General features: G+C 41.2%; 1 protein-coding gene across 1 annotated transcript; it reads right to left on the bottom strand.

The window, feature by feature from the left end:
* Positions 1-251: 251 nt before the first annotated feature.
* On the bottom strand, positions 252-26,592 carry LHFPL2 (LHFPL tetraspan subfamily member 2). The gene is made up of 2 exons (XM_077816996.1): positions 25,546-26,592; positions 252-1,140 (listed from the first exon to the last, which is right to left on the bottom strand). The coding sequence occupies exons 1-2, from the start codon at positions 25,973-25,975 to the stop codon at positions 884-886; spliced, it is 687 nt and encodes a 228-aa protein (XP_077673122.1). The 5' UTR covers positions 25,976-26,592; the 3' UTR covers positions 252-883.
* Between the last annotated feature and the right edge of the window lie 1,403 nt (positions 26,593-27,995).

Below are 27,995 nucleotides of genomic sequence, written 5' to 3'. Positions count from 1 at the left end.
AAATATTGAGGATTCCTGGGATTTCTAGTAAAGGCACCATTTTTGTATCCAAAGTTCAGTGTTTCACTCATTAGAACCTAAAACATTATTTCTACCATTTTTATTTTATATAGGTAAACTCCAGGGTAACGACCGTTCCCCTGGCTCTGCTATGAAACAAAAATAATTTAACTTCAAATCTAGCTGCTAAAATATAATGTACCTACCACTTGTTACGGATACTTCATGCCAGAACAAACTAAATAATTTGAGCCCCACCTCACTTTCTTTACAGTTTATATGACTTTTAGCAAGGTCTTAATGTCAACCCTGTTCTCTTTGTCATGCATTTAATTATCCAAAAAAACCCAGTTGTGCTTTAAGTAATTTTAAAACTCATCAAAAAGCACCACCATATTAACTATAGTACCAAACCAGATGGCAATAAAACCTTCACAAGTGATTGAAGCCCTTGAAAACAAAACCTGATTAAATAGGCTAGTCCTGTACATAGTAGAAATGTGCTGGCTTTTATTATTTTAATTCAGATCCTTCAAAGTGACCAAGGTGGAGAATGCAATCTGATAAAATCAGAAATTGTCAGGTATATTACAATGTTTTTTCACTATATACACTCCCCCGCCTCGCTCTCAAGTTGTATATTCTGCTGAGTCCTGACAATGTAGTCATACCAAGAATTCCCACGTATCTACACTCTCTTTGCTTGAGATCCTCCTTTCTCTGGTCCTCATCGCCCAGCAAGTGATAGAATGTTCAGTAGTTCAAGGCTTAATCACACAAATTGTGAAAACAGGTAAGTGGATCCTTTTATCAAGTCATTTAAAAGCAAAACAGTCTGAAGTCAGTGTTTCCCAGGCACTGATCGATCTTTTTTCCATTGTATTTAAAGGAGGCAGATAAGGTTTTTCCCCTCTTCAATTTCTTCTTGCACTTTGTCACTAGATGTGGCAATTTCTGCTTGTGCTGAGAAGACGGCACAGATGAATGTCAGACCAGTGCCACCAATAGCTGTGTAGAAGGCCCAGCCCAGTGAGCAGTCTCCTAGTTTATAAGCAGAAGCATAATGTCCACAATAGCTTATTGCCTTCTGGCAGCCCCAGCCTGCAGGGTACAGCATCAAGCCTAAGATAAGGAAGAGGCCTTAAAAAAAAAAAAAGAATAAAATTTAACAACCTCTATATATTAGACAATATAACATTTTGCCATTATTGTAACGTACAATGTTCGGTCACACCTGTTCCCCTACAAATAATAGAAATGAGAGATGAAAAACCCTGTTGGTCCATGATTCCCTGCGGTACACTGCATAGTGCTTTGTTTAAATTTCTAGTCCTTCCACCACTTTGCCGGAGAGAGGCTATTTCACAGTCTAATAGATCTCACTGTCAGTTTTTCTCCTCTTATTTAGTCTTCTTTTTTTTTTTAGCCCTAGCAAACAGGTTAGCTCTAGTTACACACCTATTGTAAAACCCCAGAGTATTTCTGTCTACTTTTATACCCTTCAAATACTTGTGAACAGTTCTTGTATTCTGCTCAGAGTCCTCACTTAGCCAAGGCACATTTAATCTTTCTTCATAAAACAGTTTCTCTAGTACTTAAACATTTTTGTTGTTTTTCTCCAAATTCTCCCATTTGATCCTTGAACTTAATAAGCATGGCCATACTCAGTGCAACCAGTGGTCCATCTAGCCTAGTCTCTGACAGTGGCTAGTACTAGAAGCTTCAGAGGGAATGAACAGACCAGGGCAATTTCAAGTGATCCATCCTCTTGTCCGGTCCCAGTTCCTGGCAGCTGAAGGACACTTGGAACATGGGGTTGCTCCCCGACCATATGTTTAGCATATCTGGCACTTAAATACACTTTGCAATGCCGGCTACAAAAGTCCCATGCAAATGCCTGTTCTCACTTTCTGGTGATATTGTAAATAGGAAGTGGGCAACATTATCCCTGCAAATGTAAACAAACTTGTTTGTCTTAGGGATTGGCTGAACAAGAAGTAGGACTGAGTGGACTTGTAGGCGCTAAAGTTTGGCACTTTGTTGTTTTTGAGTGCAGTTATATAACAAAAAAAATCTACATTTGTAAGTTGTATTTTCACGATAAAGAGATTGCACGACAGTACTTGTATGAGGTGAACTGAAAAATACTTTATCATTTTCACAGTGCAAATATTTGTAACAACATGAGCAGTATACACTTTGTATTCTGTGTTGTAACTGAAATCAGTATATTTGAAAATGTACAAAAACATCCAAAATACTGAATAAATTTCAATTGGTAGTCTGTTTAACAGTGCGATTAAAACTGCTGTTAATCGCGATTAAGTTTTTCGAGTTAATCACATGAATTAACTGCAATTAATCAACAGTCCTACTAAGAAAGGGTATTTTCTTTCAAATTATTTTTTTAATTTTGCTTGGCATGGCACTATGAACATGCAGGATGTTTTTGTTCAATTATGTGTAGCAAATTCATTAAACTGCAAATATCAATAATAAGATTTTAAATATTACCTGATTTTTTCTGTACAGTAACTAACTCCTCACTTAAAGTCATCCCGGTTAATCTTGTCACATTGCTGCTCCATTAGGGAACATGCTCGTGTAAAGTTGTGCAATGCTCCCTTATAATGTCCTTTGGCAGCCGCCTGCTTTGTCCACTGCTTGACGAAGGAGCAGCCCATTGGAGCTAGCTGGTGGGGGCTTGGAACCAGCGTGGACCGGCAGCCCCCCTATCAGCTCCCCATTCCCTGCGCCGGCAGCCGTCTAGCAGGCTAGCAACTGTCAGCAGTTCCTACCCCCACTGCCATGTGCTGCTCCCCAGAGCCTCCTGCTTGCTGTGCGGGGAGAGGAGGGAGGGGCACGCTAATTTCAGGGTGTCCCCCTCCCCTGCTTACTCCATTTCCATAGAGCGGGGGGGAGGGGCAATGACAGGGCTCAGGATGGAGGGAGTTTGCTGGCAGCAGCTGCTGTCTCAACTTGCTGATCTACCTAAAAAGGCAGTATACTTAGTGTGATGTCAGCGTACTTAAAGGGGCAATGCACATCTCTCTCTCTCACACACACGGTGTGTGTCTCCATCTGCCATGCTGTCTCCCCTCCCTCCATGCTGCCTTGTAGAGTGTGAGGCTACATTAACAACAGTGTGTTAACCCTTGAGGGCTCAGCTGATTGCTAGTTCATCATTTAGCAGCAAGGCATTCCCTGGGAAATACCCCACCCTCTGACTTCACCACCTCGACCAAGCTTCACAATCATCATCGCTGTGTACCAGTATTAAATAGCTTGTTTAAAACTTACAGTGTGTGTGTGTGTGTGTGCGTGTGTAGTCTTTTGTCTGGTGAAAAAATTTCCCCAGAACCTAAACCCTCTTCCCCCCCATTTACATTAATTCTCATGGGGAAATTGGATTCTGACATCATTTTGCTTAAAGTTGCATTTTTCAGAAACATAACTACAACATTAAGCGAGGACTTACTGTGTGCCTTTTGGGAAAGACAAGTTGTAAACAGTGCTATCACTGTAAAAGTGAATCCAGAGAAAGTTTAGTTTTCCACCTACCTCCAGCATTAATTCATTCCTATATTTCTTCCAGCCCTGAAATTTCCACTAAGTTATAAATCACAGCCAGGCATTGTTTATTCCTCAGTAAATCTTCAGTGCAAGAACAGATGTAAGGACTAGTCCCTCTCACATTCAATTCAGTTAATATTTTACATGCTTTAGTTTACATTAGATTTTCTTAATTATTGTTGAAAGAAATTCAACCAGCTGTGAAAACTCTCCCTAAGTGAAAATAAACTACAGTTCCCAGGTTTTTAAACCATTGAATATATGACAATAAAATGTCTATAAATGTCAGTTGCATCACAAAAGAAAGTCCTTCATGAAGCATTTCTTAAATAATGATGGGAGAGCTATTGCACGAATGAACTGTAAACTTATTATTCCTCGGGGTAGTGAAATCTCCCAGTGAATGATGGCCATTCTTAGTGAAGGGATTTCTTCCCCATTGTATACGCAATAAGAAACAATGACAAATTTTATGTAGTGCTTCCTGTCTGGTGCCCTTGGTACATAGAGTATAAAGTAGTGCTTAATCTTAGGCAGATCTGGATAAGCTGTGCTTTCATCATGCTGAGCCCACCAACCATTTCAGACTAAACACCAACAATTCCCCTCCTTTAGTCACCTGCACTTTCCTGTTCAATGTGTAACCAGATGACTAAACAGTATTTCTTCTTATTGTACAACTAACGTGTCGCAGTTGCTATATCTTTTAGTGATCAACAGCAAAAGGTTCACTAATCATGATTTTCAAATAGTGTCTAACCAGCCAATACCATGTGGGTTTCTAAAACTGCATCAAGGAAATACTTTGTTTATATGCCCTAGCAAGAACTTTTAACTACACATTTGATGTCTAGACCATTCTGCACCAATATTTAATTTACATCTATCTCCACCTACTGGAAGAAGAGCCCCTGAAAATGATAAAATTGTTTCTTGGCATACATTTCTCAGATCTGAAGAATTCCTACCCGAAGCTCATGCTGCTGAAGCTGTTGTACTGTTCTTGTGTGTACTCTGCCTGGATTTTATGGAAAACCAAATACCAATTTGGTCTCTTCCTCTGAGGTTTTAGCCTTAATGTCTCTGCCACTTTGAACACCTCAACCAAAATCTGGTTTAATACACAATGCTACAATACTTTGCTTTAGCTGATCTCAAATAAATGGCCTAATCCTGAAAGGTGCTGAGCACCCTCAACTCCCATAGCACTACCAGTCACCTTGCTTTAAGGGAAGAGCAGATTTCTGAAAAAGAAAGATAAAGTTGACTATAACAATTAACTGAACTGGGACTGTCTTGGAAAAAACTGTGAAGGGTCAGTTTTCTCTGCTTGCTAAAAACAGGTAAGCTGTCATGTCCCAGACTGGTATTACCAACACTCAAGCAAGTAAAAATTCTTAAGGTGTTTTCCCCTGCCAAATCACCTTTCATTCAATTTCAGTAAACATGTAACATATAAGACATTTCCTCAAGAGTTCCACCGCTTCCTTATTTTTAAGACATATCAATGTTTACCATCCTTAGCGACTTTAATATTAATGTCTGTGTCCCAATTGTAGGAAAGCTTAATAAATGTTTATTTATTTTAAATGTATAGCTATGACAAAATAGAGCTCTTTAATGTCACATAGAGGCACTTCATGCCATATATTACAGCATAAAAAGCTATTGGCCAGCCAAAGAGATCCATCTCTGATCTCTCCCAGCTAAGAAGGCTGTAGGGGTAGCAGGTTCAGGTGGGTAGAGAGTCGGAAGAGTCTCTCATGTTGTTTCCTTTTGCTTATCTGAAGCAGTAGTGGTTAACTATTCTACAGACCTACTGCCTTGACTGCTCCTGCTGGTTAAGAATCCAAGAAAATTGTGACAAAAATACAAAAGAACAAGTAAAAGAAACATAGATGAACCAGGAAGAGCCAATATCCCACTTATTCCTTAGTAGACAGGGTGGCTTAGTAGTCTAGCATCAGGGTTCAAATATTTGGTGTCTCTAGAAATAAAATCCTGGCAGGGTCAACAGAGAACCTTGTCCTTCCAAGTTAAGTTGAATGGCATGCAATTCAATACAAAGGGTATTTCAGATAAAAACTTTCACACTAGAAGTCTTGATCCCATGTATTGTTACAAAACCATATGAGAGCATGCACAAAACCAGCCTCAGCATTACAAAAATATGTGTATGGCCATGCTGAGAAAAGCAAAAATACGTATTAACGTCTCCCCCTCCTCCATGAAATGAACATAGGGTCAGTGCAGGATCAGTTCAGATGCTCATCCAACCCTTCTGATACCAAAACCAAACCCTACAACTAACAGACCCTGGCTCCTCTCTACCCGTGTTCTGCTAGGAGAAATGGGGGTGGCCAAAGCCTATGACCCTGCAGCATTTGCAAAGGCAGGCCCACTTCCTCCCCTCTAGTGTCCATATGGGGTCACTTAACCCTTTACCCGTCATCCGACATCATGTTTTCCCCCTCCTCAACACCCCTCTTAATAGTCCAGACTCCACTAGGGGTGGGAGGAGGAGTATTGCTGATGGCTCCAAAGCAACTGACTTTGTTCTCTTGCATGGTTGGCTGCTCAGTGTGCTATCTGCATTCTCTCCTCCCTGCTCAATGACCAAGGGAATCAGGGTGTGCATCTGGAGAAGCCAGGCATTCAAAGCACAGTGCCTTCACTGGCTGCCAGGGAGACACACACTCAGCTGCCCATCCCATCTAGATGCAGCCTGGACAGCAGCTTCTAGCAACCAGGAGGGGGGGGAAGGCAGCTGCCTGTTAATTACATTAAGCCCCACAGTGTCCATGCCTGGTATGCCCTTTTTGCAAGTTAATTTAAATGTTTCTACATTTGGAGGAGGAGAAAAACGGCCTTTTCTTTGGTTATCTTCCATTGCCACTCAACTCTGCAATGTAGTTGCACAGCTCGCAGCTCCCACACCATTGCATTTGCTCTGCTTCCTCCGATTTGCATTCTGAGGGATAGGCCCTGGGACACACATGGTGCTCCTGCACTGTGAGCATCAAGGATATGGAAGAAAGGAAATACGAATGGGCAGAGAAGGCGGGGAGGGATTCAATGGAGGGAGACAGGAGAAACAACGTTGGGGCCATTAGCAGTATTCTGAACTGGATGGTTGAGAGGTAGGAGCCTTCTTATTACAGCATTTCCAGAGGTTTGTGTACGTTCCCCTCACCTGACACAATGTACTTCTATTCGTGCAGCACAGCACACTACTGGCCTCTGCATCATGTAAATTCAGTGGTTTCCATGGTTAAATTTGTGGTCTTGGTTTATTGATTTGTATCTCAGACAAACAGAGGCAGTCACACGTGAACAAAAAGCAATTGCAGACTAGTCTGCGGCCAGATTGTCAATCAGAAAAATTACGCAGAAAACGGTAAATTCTCATTAAACATTAATTTCCCACACCAGCCTCCACACTGCAGCATTAGGGCCCTGATATTTCTTAATAAGCAACCTGTTTGATGGTGAAGTTTCTTTTTCATGCTAATGCCAAACACCCATTTACTGCAATTAGTTTGAAAACAACCATTAAAATATTATCCAATGCCACGATGCTGAGAAGGGATAAAGCTCAATGGGAGCTGTGGGTACCCAGCAGCCCGGTAGCACCTAGGACCAGAACCCCACTGTTCTAGGTTCTGTACAATCACAGAACAAAAAGAAGGTCCCTGCCTCAAGAGCTTACAATCTAAGTGTAAGACAAGAGAAAAACAGATGGATACAGACAGTTAGGGAAGTACAAGGAAACAATGAGACAGTATTGGCCAGTGTCACAGGCAGTGGTATCAGCATCCCAGGTTTTTTAATAGACATGATGCAAAAGAAGAATTTTAAGGCGGAATTTGCAGGAGGATAATGAGAGAGATGTATGGAGGTTTCTGAGGAGCTCCTCCCGAGTGTGAGGGGCAATATGGGAGAAAGCACAAAGGTGTCAGAAACTTTAACAAGTTTCAGATGAAGGCTGCCATCATGGGCTGATCAGAGGCAGGAGATGACATACTGATAGTGAATGTGAGATGGTAGGTAGAGTGGGGATAGGCTGTGACAGCTCTTGAAATCAAACATAAATAGCTTATATAAGTAGCCACTGGAGGGATGAGATTGTCAAAGTGACGGGTTAGGAAAATGATGTTTGCAGCAGAATTCTGAATGGATATGAATAAGGAAAGATTGCATTTGTCAAGGCCCAAGAGAAGGATGTTGCAGTGACTGAGATGGGGTACTTTGTTGAGAGTTTTAGCTGTGCGAATGGATAGGAAAAGATAGGAAAATATCTAGGATGTTACACAGAAAGAATCAGCAAGATTTAGATATAGCATGAATATGAGGACCTAGAAAGAGGTCTGAGTCAAAGATGATGCCCAGAAAATTGTAGGATGGGAAGGGAAGGCAAGCTCAGGGGAGAGGGAAGGTCACATCATATTTTGTCAGTTTTCTCTTGGAAGAAATTGGCGAGAGACTGTGTGGAGAAAGAAATGGAGATAGGGGCATGGCTGAGTCTGAGGAGAGAGTCACAGATTGTGAAAAGGTGGCTGAGATTGAGGACATGGGATTTAATAAAGTTGGAGATGTCGAGTGGCTTAGCTAAGGAGATGGCAAAACTGAAGGAGGAAAGAATAAATTTGTACTGGAGGAAGTCAGTCTGGTCACAGACTCTCCACCAAAAATACTCTACAATGTGAGAGCAGAAGCAGCCAGAGCTCCAAGCCTACTAAGCCTGGCTTAGGTCACAAGTCAAACCTCTGCCTTCCTTAGTACCTGTGCCAAAACCTATCTGCTGTTGCCATGACTCTTCCACCCAAGAGCACAGCCAGCCAGAAAATGTAGCTATTTCTATGTAAAGTCATAAACAACACCTTTCTTTCCTTCCCAAGCTCAGCATATCACCCTGAGAGTGCTCTCCAGCTAACGAGCCTTGCACTGTAGTACCAGGCACGGGATTTCAATCCAGGACTCCTGGTTGTTGGTATCTAATACTACTTTCAAAGTGCACAGTACTGTTTTCAAACCACAGATTCATAAGTACACAGGTTGCACTTAAAACGTATCTATCAGCTTGAAATTTTTTAGCAGCTTGAGATACATAATAGGGAGTATCAGTAAAAACAGCATTAGCTTTCAAACCCCCTAACAGCAGCCCTGTTTTAAAAAACTATATGAGTGAAACTTTTTTAGTAAAGTATTTAAATTGAACTGTAAAGCAAATTTTTAAAAAGATGTCTAGGGTGACTCGAGCATACATTTACATCCACAGAGAATAGCAACAAAAGAGCACAGGCTCTTGGTTTCTTGTCTAAATCTGCCCTCTCCATAGACTAAAAACTGTTCTAACCCTGACATTTTGGAATCTGGCTTCAATTAAATATTAAGTCTGCACTATACAGATTAATGAGCAAACTCAATAAATAAGATTAAAGCATTAAAATATTTGTTAGTCATAGAAGAACAAAGCTCATATTTGAGTTCTATAATTTTGTCAGCATAATCAAATCAAGCAACAATGATCTTCACTCCAAGACTAACCTGGCTACAAGATTAAGTAAATATTAATGATGATTTTTTTAAAAAAATCAGCTATTTACACCCTTATCCTAGTATATTTGTCTAGCTGCCAGTCTCCAAGATACAGAGCACAGCATGTAATTCTGGAAAGTAAAAACTGATTCCCATTCTGAAGCTGAGTTTCCTCTGAAAAAGCCTTTTGTGTTCTTGTGATAATTTACAGCTTCAAGTTAACATCCAAATTGCCTCTGCACATGTAGATTTGCAAGAAGAAATGTACAGGCTAGTTGAAAACTTATCCTAATGTGTCTGTCTCCGTTACCATTTCATACAATATTTTTAATCTCCTTGTTAAAAAATTTGTTTATACAAATTTTTCTTCGTCAAATTTCTTTTTTGTTATCATTTGCCAACTTTGTGTCACCCTCCCATTGGGATGTCACAAACCAGAGATGAGGGTTATGAGGGAAACTTATGTACTACAGTCCATTCAGCAAGAGGACTACAAACAAAACTAGAAAGCTCAAAGCTACAATACTCTCACGCACCACAGCCAGAAAACCTGTGCACATACAATGAGCGCTCTGATTTAAGACTCTTTGATATAAGTCTATTTCAACCAAGAGTACTGCCTCATAGTTAATTGGGGGATTTTACCCTGAAATCTGCCTGAAATCTCTGCCTGAATAACACTTGCTTATCAAACTCAAAATCTCTGGCTTCCAAAAGAAGCCTTAAGAAGTGGAAAAGGCCACTTCATTATTTAGATTGCTTCTACTCAGAAAATATACTGTAGTTTAACATCATCCATTCTATATTTGGATGATCTAAAAGCAAACACTCCACCCTACCTCAGAACACAAAAACAAAAAACTCTAGGTTGCTGCATAAAATTATCAGTACCCACAGAGCATAATGTATTTTTGTGAAACTGAATCTCTTGAAAAAGACATAGCAATGTTTTGCACATTAGTGTTGCAATCTTCCCCCTTCTCCTTTGGTTAAGAATTTTTTTTTTCCTGAAGACACAGAAACTGTGATAAACTTGTTACTCAGGATTTTGATACAGTTCAGTTGACGCAGGCTACCATTGTGGAAAAACAGCAATTTGATTAACAAACTTCAGCACTAATTTGTCACAGTGTGTGCTAGTCAGCATTTGGGGTAAGATCTGAACTGCAGCAGAACAGCCGTTTTTTGGTGACGTAAAGCAGATCCCCTGGCCTGACCTCGGAAAACAACCCCTTAGGAATGTAGTTACCCTGCTGTTTATTTGGATAAGTGGAGGCGCACTATTTAATTCTGACAGTCTCCCATGCAGCTGCTGTTGTGCTATATTAAACACAGTGTATATTAACAAAGCCAATTTCCATTGCAAATCCTGAAACTATCTTCTCATTCCCTAAAGAAATTGTGAAAAATCTCTGAACTTGAGGAAACAGGAAATTAACCAGATGTGATCAGTGAGGTGGCAATGTAGCAAGTTCCCAAGGAACAGAGCTACACTACTGCATTATTTTAAAAGAGGAGAAAGAAAAAAGGGTAAGAATGTGCGAAGGGATCATTCGCCCATAAAAGCTTGGGGAGGTTCCATCAGCACTAATGGTATTGACTGTATTCATCCCCTGCATACCGATGGGAGATTAGATCTCTAGCCCCAAAGGTATTTAACCAACTAGAAAAAGTAAACTTGCCTCCATTACTCAATGTCACACTTGCACTCTGTCAAAACATAAATGGCACACATCTGGATGTTTTTCTGTCTAGAATACATGCACAAATCAGCAATCTCAATTTAGCCCCAAGAGACCACGCATCAGGACTTTTTTTCAGACACATTGGGTTTTCCCACATAAACAATGTCTGTGAAGGACTCCACCAACCTGCAATTAACAAGTTCTTCTGCTCCTGCTAATCACTCAGGTACTGAGCAGTCAACTGACAAAGAATCTGCAGTATAGCCTCCTGCTCAGCAGCTCTGGCTCTAGACAATACTTCCTCAATTATAATTTATAAATGATCTACTTATATTTAAAGCTGATTATATCAAAACTGTGTGGGGCTTTGAGACTGGTGAACCCAGTCACAGAAATCCAAATCTGAGAGGAAAAAGGTGGGGGAATTACTGGACAAAACCTTACAGTATTCCAAGCCCTGAATGAAGATTCTTAACGAGAAGAAACAAGCTAAATTATCTGGAGCACTGTGAAATAACCAGTCCCTCAGACTTTTGTGCACAGCAGATCTCTCTGAATCTAGAGATAAAACTAAGAAGGATCCTGCTATTGTTTGTATTTTAATTCTGTTCCAAATCCAGACTAAGACTTTTGTGTAGATAGACCATTACAGCATTTCCCTGAAGGGGTCCACCATGTTCCATCAGCAAATTAAAGGGACTTGAAAAATGGTATTTCTTTCTGAAAATGCTGTAACTGTTACTGTAACCCACAGCCCCTACATTTATTGTAACTGACAGACATTAGAGGGGGAAAATTATTCCCACTCTCCCACCCCCCGACGCCACTGTGCGTATAGTCAGTGTCACACTTTTGTTCCTGGTGCATACCTTCTCCAGGTCTGCAAGAAGGTGTTCACTGGTAACAGCAGCAGCAGAATTGAAACAAAGAGGACAGACAGCAAGAAGCAGGCAGGTGTGTGGACACTGGACAGCAAGAAAGGGGAGAGTATGAGGCGCAGCGGTCCTGAACACCTTTGGTGATGTTAATCACCAAAAGACCCTTCTAAACATAAAATAGGGAAAGAAAAAGCCCATAACAATTTAAAAGAATCAGTCAATGTAAAAAAACCCCACATTGACAGTGTCCATTCAACTCATAAAACTGAGCTCAGGCTTACAAAGGCAGAGTGGAGACTTAGGACTGTTGAAGGGGAAGCTGCTATACAAAATGCTACTCAGCTGCTATGCAAAATGCTACTCAGCAGATTAGTGGGAAGGAGAGACCCACTAATTAATTCCAGACTAGTGGAGTCACATGCAGATACAAATACATCTGGAACAGCTTCCACCTGAGACAAGAGACTGACATGTTTAAAATGGTGGCCAGGCAAATTCTCGAAACTGCTTAGACTGTTTACCTTTATAAAATCCTTACCCCATGTGACTATCAGAAGAAAAAGAAATACCTTCACAGTTCCCTTCTTCAAAACAGACTGACCAAGAGAATAAACTCTCTTAACTTTCAGGCCTAACTAAGCTAATCCTTTTGTTCATGAAGGCTACCCCTTGATTGTGAATACGGCAAGTTTTTCTTTATTTAGAACCAAATCTGTGTAAGCTCACTAATCATTCAAAACAGAGCTAGGATGGGAGGAGGGGGGACAGATGTGGAAATGGTGTTGAGACTGCAGGGGGGTGTGTCTGAGAGATGGAAGAGAAAGCTAATAATCAGGATACAGTGTGCTACAATGAGAGTGAAATATGCACTGCCACTACTAAATTAAACTAAAGTAAATCAGAGTGCTTGTAATCCTCCATGGGGGTTGTTTTGACAGAATGACAACAAGGCAGGTGCTGCCTGCATGACTTTGTCTACTGGTACAATAACTCCTCATTTAACATCCTCCCACTTAACGTTGTTTCGAAGTTACGTCGCTGCTCCATTAGGGAACATGCTCGTGCAATGCTCCCTTATAACGTTATTTGGCTGCCTGCACAAGTTCCTCTTCTCCGCCTCCTCCCCCTCCCTCCCAGCGCTTCCCCCACCACCAAACAGCTGTTTGGCAGCACTTAGGACTTTCTGGGAGGAGGGGAAGAGGCAGGGATGCGGCATGCTCCGCAGAGGAGGTGGAGTGGGGGTGGGAAGAGGTGGGCCTGGAATGGAGCGGGGATGGGAAGAGGCAGGCCTGGAGCATCCCCCGGCAAAGTTGGTGCCTGTTCTTCTAGGGGGGGGGAGCTGCTGCTGCGCAAGGTGCTTCCTAGCATCCTTGCCTGCAGCAGGCTGTGCATGTGTGGGGTGAGCCGGGGCACCTCCTAACCACAGTACAGTATATAATGCCTTTTGTCTGTCTCCCAAAAATTTCCTTGGAACTTAACTCCCCACATTTACATTAAATCTTATGGGAAAATTGGATTCATTTAACATTATTTCACTTAAAGTTGCATTTTTCAGGAACATAACTACAACGTTAAGTGAGGAGTTACTGTACAATGTAACTCTCTTCTCTGTCACACTTGTTTCGTGGCCTGCAACCCATTCTTTTAACAATAAAAGGTGTGTGTAAGCACCCACTCTCCATCGCCTTTTAACACTGTGGTTAGACTCCCTGTTAGTTGAGGAGAAGAAAATTGGAAGCAAACTGATGATTTAAAAAAAGACCCAACCCCTCTCACGGGTTGCAGAAGTAAATGGGTGCATGGACCAGCCTTGCTGCGCTTCAGAATGGTTCAGTGAGAGTAGTAGCCCTCCTGGTAGAGTCAAGATTAAACGTCACATCCATGAAAACTGAAGAGTTTACAAGATTTCAGCAATACAAAAAAAAATGTATTAAGTACGACTTGGGCGCTGTATAAATAATGATTAAGTACTCCCACCACTACTACTAATTTCCCCTCATTCATTCCAACCCTTCTCATGGGAGTGGAACCCTAAGGAGTTAAACTTTCTCTTGCTTCACAAGTTCCTCTTGAGATCCTGACAACATAGGTATCTTACCCTCTTTCCCATGGAGAACCTGCTGGGATGCCTTTGAAGCTATCAACTTAGCTCCTTAATTAATAGGAGTTGTTGCTATTGAACAACTCAGAGCATTCCAGCTTTCCTCTTTCATAAGCTGACTATGCTGCCCCCACACCCCCAATCTTTCCAGCCCATGGCAACACAGGAAGGAATACAAGGAGAGGATTGTGATCCACATCTCCTGCACAACAGACACAACCACTAATCTAGCCACCAGTCTCAATTTTAGATCAGTTTTCACTCTGGCCTACTGGGGCAAAATGGAGCATTCAATATTTTTGAAGATTAAGAAGCCTTGAGAATAAGTAGTGTGCTGTCTGCTGCCATTAAGTACTATTTTGCCATAAAATCTGTGATAAATTAGTAACTAAACATTCAGTTTCTACTGTGGATGATAGATTCAGGATGTTCTTTAGTTATGAGTGGAAATACAGGACCTATGGCTCTCTGACCACAAGTCAACCTGAATTATTCTGTCCACAGAAGCAAAGGAAAGCAACAACGGATGTTTCACAACACTAGATATAACCCTTCCCACCACTGCAACCCTGGTGCATGCCAGCCCCCTTACTAGTATATACAAGTTGTATCCTGCTCATTTGAAAAGTGAAAAGCACATGCCTGTCATGCTAGTTAGGGATGGCTAAATCAACATGTAGATTTTCTTAAAAAATCTAGAAGGCCTATGGGTTGGTTCTCTATTGTGAAATGGCCCTGTGACACAGCACCAGTATTGTAAAGTGGGTCCAAACAGAACCCCAGGAGTATTCTATTCCTCCGCTATAAGGTTCCTTCACTGGTCCACAACTCCTGGAGTAGCTCTTCTTCAGACCACCTTCCAGCCGCAAAGCGGGGTGGGAGGAGAGACAGACAGAAGGAGGGAGTACGGTTAGGGGAAGCAGAGTGTAAGCTGTACCAGCTAAGGCTGCTTTACCAGACATCAAAGAGTGAGGGCCCAGACTGTGAGAAGAATAAAGGGGTGACTCAAAGCCCCATTGTTTCCTCCCACTGCCACTTGCATTTCCTATACCAAGAGCAAGAACAAAGGAACTAACTGACAGTCAGGCCCTCAGAGTTAACAGAGATGCTTTAAACTATTTCTTGTTTTTAATTTCAATGAAATATCTTCAGTGGTTATAAACTACATTTATAGTTTTTTATAAATATATATACTATATTTATAGTTTAAATAGTCCCCTGCAGTGTTTGCACCCTACATGTTACAATAGGTTAGACTATGGTTACGTCTACGCAGCAACTAAACATCTGCGGCTGGCCCAGGTCAGCTGTCTCAGGCTTGCAGGACTCAGTCTCTGGTGCTGTAAAATTGCTGTGTAGACATTTGGGCTCAGCCTGGAGACTGAATGTCTACACTGCAATGTTAGCCCTACCGCCCAATTCCCATGAGCCTGAGTCAGTTGACCGGGGCCAACCGCGGCCATGCCATGGATCTTTTATTCCAGCGTAGACGTAACCCTATGAGATCTGGAAGTGAAATTCACTATTCTATTATCCTTGTCCTAATGTTTAAAACAGGGCAGTCAGAACTGTATTACCAAAAATCTTAGAAGAAAAAACAAGGGTTTTAAAAAGTGCCCCATTACCCCTTTAGCTTGGCTATTGGAGACTTTCAGCACAGTTAATGGATTCTGGTATTCATGCGCGGCAAGATAAAATGTTATTCAATGGAAAAAAAAATCACTCAATGCAACCCTATTAAAGAGCCTAGAGCTATTCTATAATTTATAAGCTACATTTCCTAGGAGTGAAAACAAAATAATATCACTGCCAAACCTAATCAGTGAAGACTGAAAGTGTATAATCTGCTGGGTCTCCAGTGACACAGCAAGAGTCACTATGACCCCAATAAAGGATTAGTGTGTTCATACAGGCATATCTTGGCAACATCTGAAATGAACTGACCGTGAAATCTAGCCTAACAGAAGTGATGTCTTTGAAATAAAAACTCATGAGCTGTAATAGCACCAGTTCTAGTATGTCTAGGAATGTCCTGGTACCCTGGGTGGTTTTACTGTTTCTTTTATCCAAGTTATTTTGAACCCCTTTAGATTCTGGCCACCTGAAGGACCTGTCAGCCAGCTGAGCTTGTGACACTCACAACAGGTACTTATCGGACCCTCAGCCTTGCACATGTTGCCACATTTCCTCCTGCACTCCAGAATACACCTCAGCATTGGGCCCCATCACGAGACATCAAGCCAGCTCTCTCCCACATTCAGATCCATTTGCCATTAGAGCTCGCTCTGACTCCATGCTATGCTGTGATGAGAACAACATTCAAGGAGCTCAGCCGCATCAAAAGCCAAGTGGCTACTGGCCCAGCAGCAAGGCTTCTCACCTCCCTGGAAAATACCAGATTGTGGCTGGGTACAGATGGACTAAAGAGCCTTTGTTCCTGACTAATGGGGGTGGGGGAAAGGAAGCAGACTCAGAAAGAACTGCTACAGCAGATGGAGTGGGGAGTGAATGAGTGTGGCAGAGAGAGTGGTGGGGAGGCAGATGGGGAGAGCAGAGGAGAGGGTGAGTGTCATAAGAAAGAGAAGAAATAAGAAAAGGAGCAGAGAGGAGTGATAGAAGAAGAGACAAGAGCAAGGAAAAAGAGGCAGTACCTAGAACAGGGGGTTTACATATTTTATATATATAATACACAATCACAAATAAAGATGATGGGTCTGCAAATAGAGTGTAAAAATACTGTAAAAAGGCTGCGACAGAGAAAAAGCCAGAAGGATGCAGAACGGTATATTATTTTTTTTCCCCAGCCAGTCCTGTATTGCACCATGTCCTAGTTTTATTCTTAAAAAGGAAGCAAGGGGAGTGTTGGGCACCCTTTTCTTTCTCTCTCCTCCTGCCCCACAAATTCAGTTGTCAACCCCCGCCTCCCCTCTACACCACCGTGCCATTTGCCCAAACTCATATTTTGGTTTGGATACCTCCCTGTTATTTCAATTTGTCATCATTTATCACTTAAATGGAAAGATGCACAATGACCACAAATTCTACTTTTGTAAAAATTTGAATTCATATAAAAATATAAAAGAACAAGCAACACACATCCCTAATATGAGAAACGTTCATTATATTACACCAGATCATGTACAACATGGTCCAAACAAACTCTGCATAACTGTTTCTTATAGGGATATATTTATACAATGTTTCTTTTAAAGTCAGTCACACTGTACCTTTACTTCACCGGCTGTTCAGCATGTTATATACTTAACATTAGCACAGCTTTCCTTCTTTGGCATATTCCCCCTCTCCTTCCTCTACACAGTGGTCCCCTGAGTCTGAACTTTCAGCAGCCAAGTACGTATTAGCTGTCACACTGGCATTTGGCCATGTAAGTTAGAGGATGTCTTATACCCCACTATTCAGAATGCTGTAGAAGGTAAGGCTCTGTCAGGATTTCCACTATAACACCTCCCCACCACACACAAACATTTTGTTTGTTTGTTTTTTGAAGAATTTAGAACACTGGCATTAGACAAAACATTGTAGGCTGAATATTAGAAGGAAACACACTTGTCCGTAAAAACAAATAGAGGTTTACTGGGTTTGGTTACCATACTGCATCCACTTAACTGAATTGCTGCTTCTGTTTCAACACACTGCATCTTTTTCTCCACCCCATTTGTCTAGCATCTGCCTCCATTAGTCCACGAGCAGCAAGACTCCAGGCAAATCCAAGCCATATCTTACCTCCCTGCTCCCTAGCATGTCCTTATTTTCCCCAGCAGAGTCTGCCTCCTTATTTTCCACCTCCACTTACAACTTCTGATCACTCTGGGCTACCCAGCACTATAATTCCAAAATCCTCCTTCCCTTAGATTCTCTTTAGCAATTTCCATCATGCATTGCACAGCTCCACAGCAAGTTCTAATAGCCCCACTCTATTACAAGACCCTATTTCCTCCAGTTTACCTCCCAACCCCAAACGACACTCCAGTATATTTCCACCCCCTCTGTTTATCCCCGTCTCAGCAGCAAGTTCTGACTGACCCCCTGCTTTCTTCTCAACTTTCTCAGCAATTCCCAGTTCCCACCCTGTATCCCAGCAGTTCTCAATCACACCTCCCCACCACACCACAATTCCCAAAGAACTAGCCAGTTCTGCTCCTCCTACATCTGGATTCTGTCACTCACTACATGCAATTCCAGATTCATCCTTAGCTCCCAGCCACAAATAGTCCACATCTCACACACACAAATGCATGGAGTTCAGCTTGCTTCCTCTTCCCCTGGGAATGATCTTCCTAACGGGAATGAGGGCAGAAACTGTAGGGCTTAAGTCCCACTTCAAGTCAGTCACTCAAACATGCTCACACAAACTCCTCCAGCACTGTAGGGTTCTGGTTGCTCAGGCAAGTCGCAGGTGGGTTTGTCACATTAAAGAGTGCTAGAAAATGACAGGCAGTGAGAAAAATTTTTGGAGAGTGGCTACATTTTGGGGCCTATAAAATTTCAAGTTGTCCATGTAAATGGAGAAGTAATTAAGCTCTTTGTTACAGGAAACGCCAATGTTAATTATCCATAACGCATCATACACATTTATGGCACTATATAAACAATAAAAATAGCTTGGATATCAAAGATAGAAGACAGTACTTTGGTGCCCATAAACTGTTCAGTGTGGACTGAGGTGGTTAGGGGAGTGTCACGGCTTTTTATGCATTCATCCATACATATGACATATTGATTGTCCTTGGCCAGATTATTTTATGTTTCAGTATCATAAACAGCGTTAGCAGCTTCTCTCTAATCTGTTTAATTCTGAACTTTGATCTCCTCTCTTTATCCTGACTGCACCTTCCTTCCTCCTTCCCAACCTGTTTTCTGTCATCAAGCACATTTCATCAACTGGCTGCACATTTATTCCTCCAAACCGCTGATCTGTCATGAGAATGTAATAGTGACCCTTGTGGCATTCCCCATACCACCTCAAGTCCACCCTGAACTGTGTGTGTGTGTGCGCATTATACATATATATAAACATACATATGTATCTCACACACACTATGAATTTTAGTGCCAGATTAACAACACCGGATCAGTTTCCACTGTTGTTAACCTGGCACTAAAATTCAAGCACATTTAGTACTTATGTTTTTTTGAAATGTTTATTATATTGTATTTATTTAATAAGCCAGTTTGGCAAGAATTTAAATTAACTTCAATATTAATATTATATTAAATATTTTGAAAGAGGGAACATATTTAAGTCTGAAACTTTCCTGAGGTAACAAGGAGAGATGCTAAAAGATTGTCTCTTTTTCTATAAGAGATACACAAAACAAAAATAAATGATGTCTATAAGCTTTCAACAAAAACCAACATATTACATCACTTACACTAAAAGTTATTTTAATACTATCCTTTTCGGCAGCAGTGATTATGCTGTAATGCACAGCTGGATTCAAATGTGGGTTTGAGAGTTTTTGAAGGGATGATCTTATTTGATTGCTCTTAATTGCCTGTGTCACTAGTTTACTGGATTTTCTTGTTCGATAGTTTAAAAGCTGGGTAACATGTTGGACTTGACAGATGTACGCCTGCATTCTTGAAGTCCACAGCAGCAATCTGTGAGACAGAATTTGTATAGCTACAACAAACAACTAGTTTACATCCTGACTACATCAGCTAAAAACAGCCATGCTTTGGAAAAAATGGAGCCTTGACAGATGCTTGCTAAGGAAACTGGAACTGATATAGCAAAGCTTGTGGGTGGAGGGCACCCAACTGTGCTATCATGACATATTAAAATGGATGATAGAGAGCTGCTACTAAAATAATCAGAGATGGGATTATTGCACCAAGATGCAGCAAATACGAACAATTGAAAAAACAGAGTTTTTCCTCTTAAGAGAAATCCAGAGAGGCACAAATTTGCCCTAAATCACTGTTATTAACAAAAGATTAGATCAGAAGTTCCCAAACTTGGCTCTGGAGAGCCTTTCAATCGTGGTCTGTGCAAGACAGGGCAGCCCCATGTGGAGGGAACAGGAGGAGCACCATGGAGAAACTGCTGGAAAAGAGGATAGGATTAGGAGGGACACTGAAGGGGACAAGGGGGATGGAACATGGTGGGGCCTTGTGATGGAGGAGTGGGATCCTGGAAAGGGCTTCAGGTGGGAGGAGGCCAGGTCACCTGACGAACAACTGTTTGAAGCAAACTGAGATTTAGCTTTTTTTTAGAATTGATTCCAAGTGTGTACTGAATATCACTGGGGAAAACTGATGTTCATTATGGAGGGGAAATCAATCCTCTGGGAGTGGAGATTTTTTTGATTTGTCCTGCGGTGAGGGAAACTGTGAGGATGGTGAGGAACTGATGGTAAACTGCAAACCTGTTAACGGCTTGGTAAATGGAGAACTGTGATCACTACTACTGACAGGCTGAGAATGTGCACATCCTCTTATATTTATGTTACCCCATTTGCCCCATGCCACCCGGGCCTGCTTGTTTAGCTCAGCACCTGTTATTGTCTTGTGTCATAAATATAAAGGGAAGGGTAAACACTTTTAAAATCCCTCCTGGCCAGAGGAAAAACCCTTTCACCTGTAAAGGGTTAAGAAGCTAGGATAACCCCCCTGGCACCTGACCAAAATGACCAATGAGGAGACAAGATACTTTCAAAAGCTGGAGGGTGGAAGAAACAAAGGCTCCCTCTGTCTGTGTTATGCTTTTGCTAGGAACAGAACAGGAATGGGGTCTTAGAACTTAGTAAATAATCTAGCTAGATATGTGTTAGATTGTGGTTCCTTTAAATGGCTGAGAAAATAAGCTGTGCTGAATGGGATGTAGATTCCTATTTTTGTCTTTTTGTCACTTAAGGTTTTGCCTAGAGGGATTCTCTATGTTTTGAATCTGATCACCCTGTAAGGTATTTACCATCCTGATTTTACAGAGGTGATTCTTTTTACTTTTTCTTCTATTAAAATTCTTTTTTTAAGAATCTGAAAGTTTTTTCATTGTTCTTAAGATCCAAGGGTTTGGGTCTGTGTTCACCTATGCAAATTGGTGAGGATTTTTATCAAACCTTCCCCAGGAAAGGGGATGTAAGGTAAGGGAGGATTTTGGGGGGAAAGACGTTTCCAAATGGACTCTTTCCCAGTAATATACCGGTTAGAAGTTTGGTGGTGGTAGCGATAAAGTCCAAGGGCAAAAGGCAAAATAGTTTGTACCCTGGGGAAATTTTAACCTAAGCTGGTAAAAGTAAGCTTAGGAGGTTCTCATGCAGGTCCCCACATGAGTACCCTAGAGTTCAGAGTGGGGAAGGAACCTTGACATCTTGTCTTCTAGGCGCTAAGCTCTTTGAGACAGGGACGATCATTTATTATATGTTTGTACAAACACAATCGTAGTCCCCACCTCATTGTGGGCTTTAGCAGCTAACGCAATGTGTTAAATAATAAATATGGGGTGAAATTGGTTTTGAATGTAATAGTGTGGAGAACAGATTTTGAAGAATGGGGGTCCCAGTTTGGCAGCAGGGGAGGAGGACAAGGAAAGGTAGTCCCGAAGATGGCTCCCTAAAAAAAAAAAAAAGTCCACACTATGAAAAGGTTTTAGGACCTGTGGGCTACATCTTCCATTTAACAGGCCTGGCTGGTAATATATTATTGTTTCAGCAAAGAAAGGCAAATTAAATCAAATAATTCAAATTCAAATTAAACTGCCTTTCCAAAATATTAAGAAACATTTTATTTTGTTTGTAAAGCTCTGTCAGAGTTACATTGTGCTGTTCCCCATACGGAAACAGACTGGCCTGCTGATGTCTCAGAGTTCAGATAATGTCAAGTTATTCACACTGCTAATCTGGTCCCATTGTTCTGACATGTGGATAGGGTGTCACTGAAGGTCTCTTCTGACAAGTCCCAGCCCACACATTCATAAGCCAGTCTGAAATCACTAGGGCAGATAACTGTTCAGCAAAATTCATATAAATGAAGGACAGCATCTGCCTAGCATTCAAACTCAGATATTTACTATCTACTTAGAGCCTACGGTTCACTTTTTTTTTTTTTAAATACCAATAAGGCTGATTTAAAAAAAAGTTTATAATGACCAATCCCATAATGAAACTAAATTGTACCAGAGATTGAAGTCTGATGTCACTGTCAGAAGCTCTGCTTTTTAAAACTAATTTACAGTGTCAATCAGGACACAAGAATAAGGAGTAAACATGAATGCCAGGATTGGAAGTTTATTTATTAATACAATCTACTTAGATTGTAAACTCTTTCAGCAGGGATTAGTTTTTCTTTAAGGGCCTATACACTGCTTAACACACTGGGGTCTCAAGTCCTGATTGGGGCCTCTAAGCACTACAAATAAATAAATGATAATAATATGCACATATGACTCATGGACTGTTGATAATTAACTACCTGCAGCTTGATAGTTACTATGACAATCTACCGGGAAATATTTGCTTATCAATTACTACATGTATTTTAGAATAGTGTATCATTTTCCCCTAGCATTCAAAGTGATTCAGTTGCCTTAAAAACAGATTGTATGCTTCACAAAGACAATCAAATGAATGCTTGTCCAGTCTCCTAGATGCTAGGCGATAATTATTTATCTAATGATATGGTTCCACTCTTTGGAGCAGATGACAGATTCGTTTCTTGATGGCATGATATGTTTACAAAATTAAGACTGCCAATTAATATTTCTGCACTTCCACAATAAAAGGAATTAGTGTCTTAAAAGTGAGTGCTGAAAGACTTACTCCACTACAAAAAAATTCCAAGATTTTGGAAGGGCCTTTTTAAAGAAGCAGATTTTTTTCTATTAAGCTTTATACTTCTAATTGTCTATAACAAACAAAAACTCTCTGTCAACTAGCTATGTGTGTGGCTCCCACTGACCTAAACAGGAGTTCCACACATTTGTCCAAGGGCAGAAGTTGAACCAATGCCATAACAGAAGAGATGGATTTTTATAATCTACAATTTCACCTCAGACAACTCCCAGGTCACAACCTAAGACGCTAGATAGAAATGATACATCCGGTGCCCATTACTGGGTATTTTTCATGATGAATTCCAGGAATAGATTAACTTGCAGAATGTTTTTAATTACATTTAGTCCTTGTAGCAAAGATATAGAGATTTTAAATGTCATTAAGTCTGCTAGATCCTTAGTTCCTGTAAATGCTTGTGCTGTGGTTGGAGCCTGAAGTAAGAGCATCACATCTTTGAAGAAAAGATGTACTACATAACTGCAAATATGTCTCACACACAGAGAAAAGCAAAGCCACTTCATGAACGTTATTCCCCCTGCTTATTTACAGAATCACATTTGAAAGATCAGAAAACTTAAGACAAGGAGTCAGGACCACACATGGCTGTCCTTTACGAGCTCTGATAGCCGCAGCATTACTCTAGATGTGGGAAAATTGTTATAATTCTGTTACTTAAAGTTCAACCATGCTGACAGCTGTCCTTCTTGAACCATTTTGTTAAATGTTTTCCAAAATCAGGAATTGAGAAAATTAAACCTCAGACAAGTCATCAGGAAAACATTTTCAGCTGTCCAGATACAGCAACACTGTCGGCACAAAGCAGCAATGCATTCAGTAAAATTAGTCTTGACAGAACAAGTCACTAGCCACAAGATGGCTGGCTGCAAATAATTATATGGGCCTTTACCATAGCAACAGTTTAAATAATGTGACCTTTCAATTACCCTGGTTCACACTACATAGATTTATCTACACTATAAGAAGGAAGTGCTTCCATTGACAGCACTTCTCAAAAAGAGGGACTGACATCTTCCCTAACACATGAGAAATGCTCTACACATCAGATAGCTCAATTCTTGAGACCATAATTCTTCCTAAAGGCACAGCTAGTTCAATTATAAAACATACAATTCTTTTTCTTATATTCTCTTTTCAGAGGCAAGTAGAACCAGTCTCCAGTCCGGAACAGTCTTTCTAGATACAGGAATCTGCCTCCTACGAATTTTGAAATTAGAATCTTTATAAATATTCACCTCATTTTAAAAAGAGGGGAATATCAGTCCAGCAACATGACAATTGACCTGCTAATTTCTGAAATAAGTGGCAATTTAAAAAGGTGAAAAGCTAAAATGTACGAGATGATATGGCTCTGACATTCAGATCTGTATATTTTTCACATTTGTGATGGTGAATTTCCAAAACAGAGTAGTCAGACCAAAAAGGTGTAGTTTTTATTTTTTAAAAATCCCTTTGCTAGTTGTATGCCACCATCTAAACAGGTGAATCAAGAGCCAATTTAGGGCTCTATTGTGCCTTGAGGTCACAGCCTTACACTGGGGGTAGTGTGAAGCAAGCATGATGCCTTTATTTTAGATCTCCAGGGAGTGCAGGGGGAGCTACTATACCACCCTATTTCAGGGTGCAATGCACGCTGCCCTTGTACTCAGATATCTCTGCTGGCTGCTTCCAGGCCTGGTCTTCTTCTCACCCCATTTTGGGGACTCATGAGTCCTAGCTAGGTTTAAAGAATCCTGGAGCTCCTTTGCATGCAGCCAGGGGAAGGCTCTTTACACACTCCCATGTACCCACCCTGCTACTAGGCACAAAGTAGCCTGCAACTGAACACAAAATATAATGAATTTTAGAAACGATTAAGCTTGCATTCTTGCGTCTCCTCTTACCATGCAGCCAACAGGACACTGTTTGGCTACAGAAGCATTTACTACCTTCAGGCAAACTGGGCTGCCTAAAATGAGACTCAATTTGAAATGCCAACCTGCTTTTGAACAAAACCTTTTTCTATGGTTTGAACATATCTGGTTCAGAGCACAGCCCAGAGGGCGAAGAAAAGACGTCTGTACATATCCTATTTCCTGCTGCCACCCTGGTGACTCCCAAGTAGATCCATGAAGATCTTTATAGTTATAGCTGAAGAAAATCCTCTGTACTGAAATGATCAGAGCAGAGTGTATAATACAAAAACTTTCACATGATAGTGGTTTTTTACACTGCTTATTAATGAAAGCTCCCAGAATTACTAGCTAACATCCATTGGAAAGGGAGGAACTTAGCATTCATTTTTTGATCTCACTGCACAGAATTTTTGTTAAGCTCCAGGAAATATGCAATAAAACTGAACAATATCTGACCAAATTTCTCAGGACACTTAAAAATGACAAGTCACCAGAAGCCAATTCATTTGTTCAGTTCAAATGACTGTCACTTAGGCAGTGAAAAGGTAAAATTACCTCTTCAAAAACAACTGAACTCCCTGATGAGTGAGAAAGGGTCTTATTTAGCGAGCACCGTGGGTCAAACTGTGTTCTTGGATAAGTGCATGGAATGGGAACTGTGCATGCAAATATAGCCCTATGATTGGGATTTACTCTCACCACGACCCCGAAGTGTGAGAGACACAGACACAGAGAACCGCCTTCAGAACTAATGGAAAAATCATTAGGGTAGCGAGAGACAGACACACTATTGTTGGTGCCAGCGTTTGCTAACAATACAAAGCAAAGCTAAGGAGAGCTTCCTTGTTACTGAAACACACTTTTCAAACGGAAGAAAGACTTGCACAGCAACATAGGAAACTTTGGTCTTGGCACAGCGCAATCCTTAATCCTCCTGCCAGTGTCAATGTATTACATGATGATTAGCTATTCAAACAAGACAAATTCCTAAACACTGGCATATGGGAGAGATATGTATAAAATCGTTGGGGAAGTTTTCAGTTGCTGTCACATCACACTTACCTGCAATCCCTTGTAGCAGCCCACAGACATTAAAAATACTTTTTTTCATTATACTCTGCACACACATAGTAAAGACAGACACAAATGCCACAGCACAGAGAATCATGATCCCCACAGCTAGGAAAATAGCGGTAGCCTGCCAGAACCCACTGGCAATCTCATTAAAGTTCTCTGCATAGGGCCCACAAAGTGTGTCTCGTCTGGAAACCTGCATGTGGGAGATTCTGGTACAACGCCCATAGATGCCCAAAGTTGGATGGTAAGGGTCCTGTGAGCCTCCTGTCCTGTTGTCCATATCTTCGGAACTCACAGGCTTGGCTTTGCCAATTAGCCAATCTGCACTCATGAAAGCTATGAGCTCTGCAAAAGCCACGACAATACTCAGGAGTGTCCACAGCATTGAGCGACAAGTTACAATGACATGACACATATTGCTGTCCAGTGCTTATGGTCAATGCAGTTTGAGAGTCTGAAACCCAAAACAAAGGGGAAAAAAATTAAATTAAAAAAAGAAAAAATATCCACAAAAAATGCTGCTTCAGTTCTGCTCTTTCAGCTGTTTCACAATAGCAGGGAAGGAGAAGCAGTTAGCTGCCCAAAGTTTTGCAAGCAGTCCAGTCATTTGTTCTTAGTGTTTAGCTTCTCCTTTGGTTGTTGAGTACTGAAGTATGTGTTTCTGTGTTAATATTCATACTGGCACATGACGTTACAATAGTGTGGGGGAGGGCCCAAGGACTGCCCACTGCTTTTACATCACACACCTAGAGGAGAGAAAGAAGATGAAAATGTTAGCAGAGAAGAAAAAAAAAAAAAAGCTCGACTCTACCCCCGCAGCTTCAGAGAACAATCCAATGTTTTGCAAAGATCTAAATCAACATGTGAAAGTTCTAACAAGGGCCTGTCAAATACAGCCTCCTGGAAACTTCCCAGCTTAGACTCAATGGAGTGATTAATCCCCTGCTGCACTGCTGTACTTACAGTATCTGTTTTGTCCCATCCTACTTGCAGCTATTTGTCAAAAACTTTGTAAGCAAGGTCCCAGCAACTCCAAACATACTCAGCCACCCACAACCCACCCATTGAAACTACTAGCTTTTGGGAGTTATCCAGTAAAATGCTCACACTTGTTTAGGTAGTTTTTAGTAACTGCAATGTTAGAGTGCTGCCCTGTTTTTAGTGTTGGGACTCAAACACGCAGAATGACATTGGGTACCACTGGGAAGGAGAGAGGATACAAGCTCTTTCATGTCAGGATCAATTGGACAGTCGTGCAGTGAATGAACCCGATCTCATGCTATTTCACTGAAACAGCTTCCTAGCTAAACTGCAGCCTACTGTTCCTGTTCCAGCTTACATCTCAACAAAGAGCAAAACAGAAGTGCAACTGGGAGTAACTCACCCACTGGAACACGTCAGATCTATAGAAACATATCACAGTTCCAAGATTTTGAAATAGTTCTGCAGAACTGATATTGCACAGTATTCTTAATCTTTGCTTAGCTTTAAGTGAGTAATACAAAATGTCATAAATATAAAGGGAAGGGTAAACCCCTTTGAAATCCTTCCTGGCCAGGGGAAAGCTCCTCTCACCTGTAAAGGGTTAAGAAGCTAAAGGTAACCTCGCTGGCACCTGACCAAAATGACCAATGAGGAGACAAGATACTTTCAAAAGCTGGGAGGAGGGAGAGAAACAAAGGGTCTGTGTGTCTGTCTATATGCTGGTCTTTGTCGGGGATAGACCAGGAATGGAGTCTTAGAACTTTTAGTAAGTAATCTAGCTAGGTATGTGTTAGATTATGATTTCTTTAAATGGCTGAGAAAAGAATTGTGCTGAATAGAATAACTATTTCTGTCTGTGTATCTTTTTTGTAACTTAAGGTTTTGCCTAGAGGGGTTCTCTATGTTTTTGAATCTAATTACCCTGTAAGATATCTACCATCCTGATTTTACAGGGGGGATTTCTTTATTTCTATTTACTTCTATTTTTATTAGAAGTCTTCTTGTAAGAAAACTGAATGCTTTTTCATTGTTCTCAGATCCAAGGGTTTGGGTCTGTGGTCACCTATGCAAATTGGTGAGGCTTTTTATCCAACATTTCCCAGGAAAGGGGGGGTGCAAGTGTTGGGAGGATTGTTCATTGTTCTTAAGATCCAAGGGTCTGGGTCTGTAGTCACCTAGGCAAATTGGTGAGGCTTTTTACCAAACCTTGTCCAGGAAGTGGGGTGCAAGGTTTTGGGAAGTATTTTGGGGGGAAGGACGCGTCCAAACAGCTCTTCCCCAGTAACCAGTATTAGTTTGGTGGTGGTAGCGGCCAGTCCAAGGACGACGGGTGGAATATTTTGTACCTTGGGGAAGTTTTGACCTAAGCTGGTAAAGATAAGCTTAGGAGGTTTTTCATGCAGGTCCCCACATCTGTACCCTAGAGTTCAGAGTGGGGGAGGAACCTTGAC

Source organism: Eretmochelys imbricata, chromosome 5 (genome assembly GCF_965152235.1).
Source record: "Eretmochelys imbricata isolate rEreImb1 chromosome 5, rEreImb1.hap1, whole genome shotgun sequence".
Classification (NCBI taxonomy): Eukaryota; Metazoa; Chordata; order Testudines; family Cheloniidae; genus Eretmochelys; species Eretmochelys imbricata.
Note: the sequence above shows the minus strand (reverse complement) of the source record. Positions and strands in the feature narration are given on the sequence as shown.